The 2138-nt window shown below is 51.7% G+C and overlaps 1 protein-coding gene across 1 annotated transcript in view; it reads right to left on the bottom strand.

Moving 5' to 3' along the window:
* Positions 1–2138, bottom strand: part of TNR (tenascin R) — a gene marked incomplete at its 5' end in the record, with an annotated part of 27149 nt that overhangs the window by 18537 nt on the left and 6474 nt on the right. The window contains one exon of the mRNA XM_010139116.1: positions 5–101. Within this exon, the coding sequence (XP_010137418.1) occupies positions 5–101 (97 nt within the window). The remainder of the gene's footprint in view (positions 1–4; positions 102–2138) is intronic.

Below are 2138 nucleotides of genomic sequence, written 5' to 3'. Positions count from 1 at the left end.
CAGCAGGATGGCGTCCACCTTGGCACGCGGCGGCGTCCACTCCACGAAGGCCACTGTGTCGGAGACGTCCCGCACCAGGATCTGTGTTGGGCCGTCGATGACTGTGGAGGAGGGAGGGAAACGGGCACCTGTTATTTTGGGAGAGCTGAGTGGGTAAAGGTGGCAGCTTTGGGGACACCGAGTTTCAGGGATGCTTCAACCCAGCCTTCAGGGTGGCCTGAATTAGCAATTGGGGACAAGGCAGAGAGGTGGCATGGGAAAGAGACATGACCCCCTGCCCCAAGATACTGAAGGGGTTTGGCCATGGTGGATTTCCAGTTCCTTGTCTCAACCTCCTGGCCCTTTCCTGAACCCTCCCCACTTCACCGATGTCTCTCCCAAGCTGTGGATGCCAGAGCAGGACCCAACAGCTCTCCCACTGATGCCCATTCCAGCTATAATGCAACTCGGGGCCTTCTCTTGAGCTGGTTATTGGTGACAATTCCTCCCTGGCTTTTTCAGGTGGCATCTCCAAGGATAAAACTTCCTACATCTAACTGTGGTCCACTTTGCTCCTACGTGACTGCTCGTACTTCTTGATACACTGAAAAACACACCATTTTCCTTTGTGCCCAGCTCTTTGAATCATTCTAACTACTTTTATTGATGATCTTCTACTCAATTTACTCTTTTCTAAGCCTTTCCATCACTGACAAATTTTATCAGCAACAATATTATGTCTTTTGAAAGGTGTTGACAATGTGTTAAATAACGTGGGGCTGAGGACTGATCCAAGCACCGAGAACTGAGGAACGTCTCTAGAAATGTTCCTGCTTTGGTGCCAGCTCCTGGTTTGTCATTAAGCTGAGAGATCATCTTGTAAAGCTGTTCATGTCTTAGCAGTGGGGAGAGAGCAGAAGAGGCAACTGCTCTGGCGAGTCTTCGTAACAGGCTGGGAGTGGGCCCGTGCTGGGTGTCCACCAAACCCTCTCAGATAAAGGGGTTTTAGCTGAATGCATACCCAGGGCTCTACTGGGAGATCATTTGGGACATTTCCGCTTCTTTTTTGCAGAGTTGGGCCCTTTCCTTCTCTGCATCCCCCAACACTTCATCTCTGGAAATCATAGGGTCAAGCCCAGGTGGTGGACGCTTTGAGGCCAGCAGGACCCTGCTGTCGCACAAACGGATGGATGGGCCAAGCCTGGCCATTGCTTTTGTGCCATGGCAGCACTGATGCTTGGCCTGGTTTATCACTTTCCTGATCACAAGGTGGATAAAAAACCCAACACTCGTTCTGTACCTCAGACTATTCCACATGCAAGTACATCTAATACACTGAGATACTAGAAATTTACACTGTAAAGTAAGGATGTGCTGAACATTGCACCCCAAGGCCGGAAGTTCTGAGGGAGATGTGGGCAGGGGTGGAAAGGGCCAAGGAGGGTTAGAAAAAGACATCTGGGAGAATCGGGCACAGTGGAACGAGGTCTGAGGACAAAACAGCAAGGGAGGACAGCTGGGAAGCGTGATGTTTAGGTAGGAGATGGATGTCCGGCTTGGCCAGGACTAGGTCATGCTTAGCCAAACCCTGAATATCCATCAACCTCATGTTGTCCAGTCATCCAAGCGTCAAGTTCTATTTAGCTGTGCAGCACGAAGCTATGCCTTGGCTGCTCGATCTCAGCACAAGGTGTTGAGGCAGAATGAGGATGATGGGGGCAAAGCTGCATGAGTGCCACAGAGGAAGGCAGACACGCCGGCATGGGGACACCTTCACAGAGCAGAGAGCTGGGAGCTCACCACTCCATCTGTGCTCCACCACAAAGGTCAACCACTGAGTTTGAAGTACCAGCCTTTTTATTTTTTCCTGACTTTCTTCAGAAAGGAAGGCTCTGGCTTGACCAGGAGATGTCTCTGTTAAGCCACGTCGAGCTGAGCACGGAGGCAAAACGGGAGGAAAGGACCGTGCCGAGGAAGCTCAGACCTGCAGCAAGCTGATGCTGGTGGAGGGACCCACCAATTAGCAGCCTGGAGAGAGCATCACCCCGTTCTAACCCTCCAGCAGCTATTTAAATGCCATTTCCTTTTGCAGCAGCTCGGATGGAGGTAGACGTCTGCCTGGCTGCCAAGGCAGGCTGCAGCAGGTCTGCTCTGGAGAG

The sequence above is a fragment of the Buceros rhinoceros genome, unplaced genomic scaffold, assembly GCF_000710305.1.
Source record: "Buceros rhinoceros silvestris isolate BGI_N320 unplaced genomic scaffold, ASM71030v1 scaffold33196, whole genome shotgun sequence".
Classification (NCBI taxonomy): Eukaryota; Metazoa; Chordata; class Aves; order Bucerotiformes; family Bucerotidae; genus Buceros; species Buceros rhinoceros.
The sequence above is the reverse complement of the archived record's forward strand: the minus strand, read 5'-3'. Positions and strand labels throughout refer to the sequence as shown.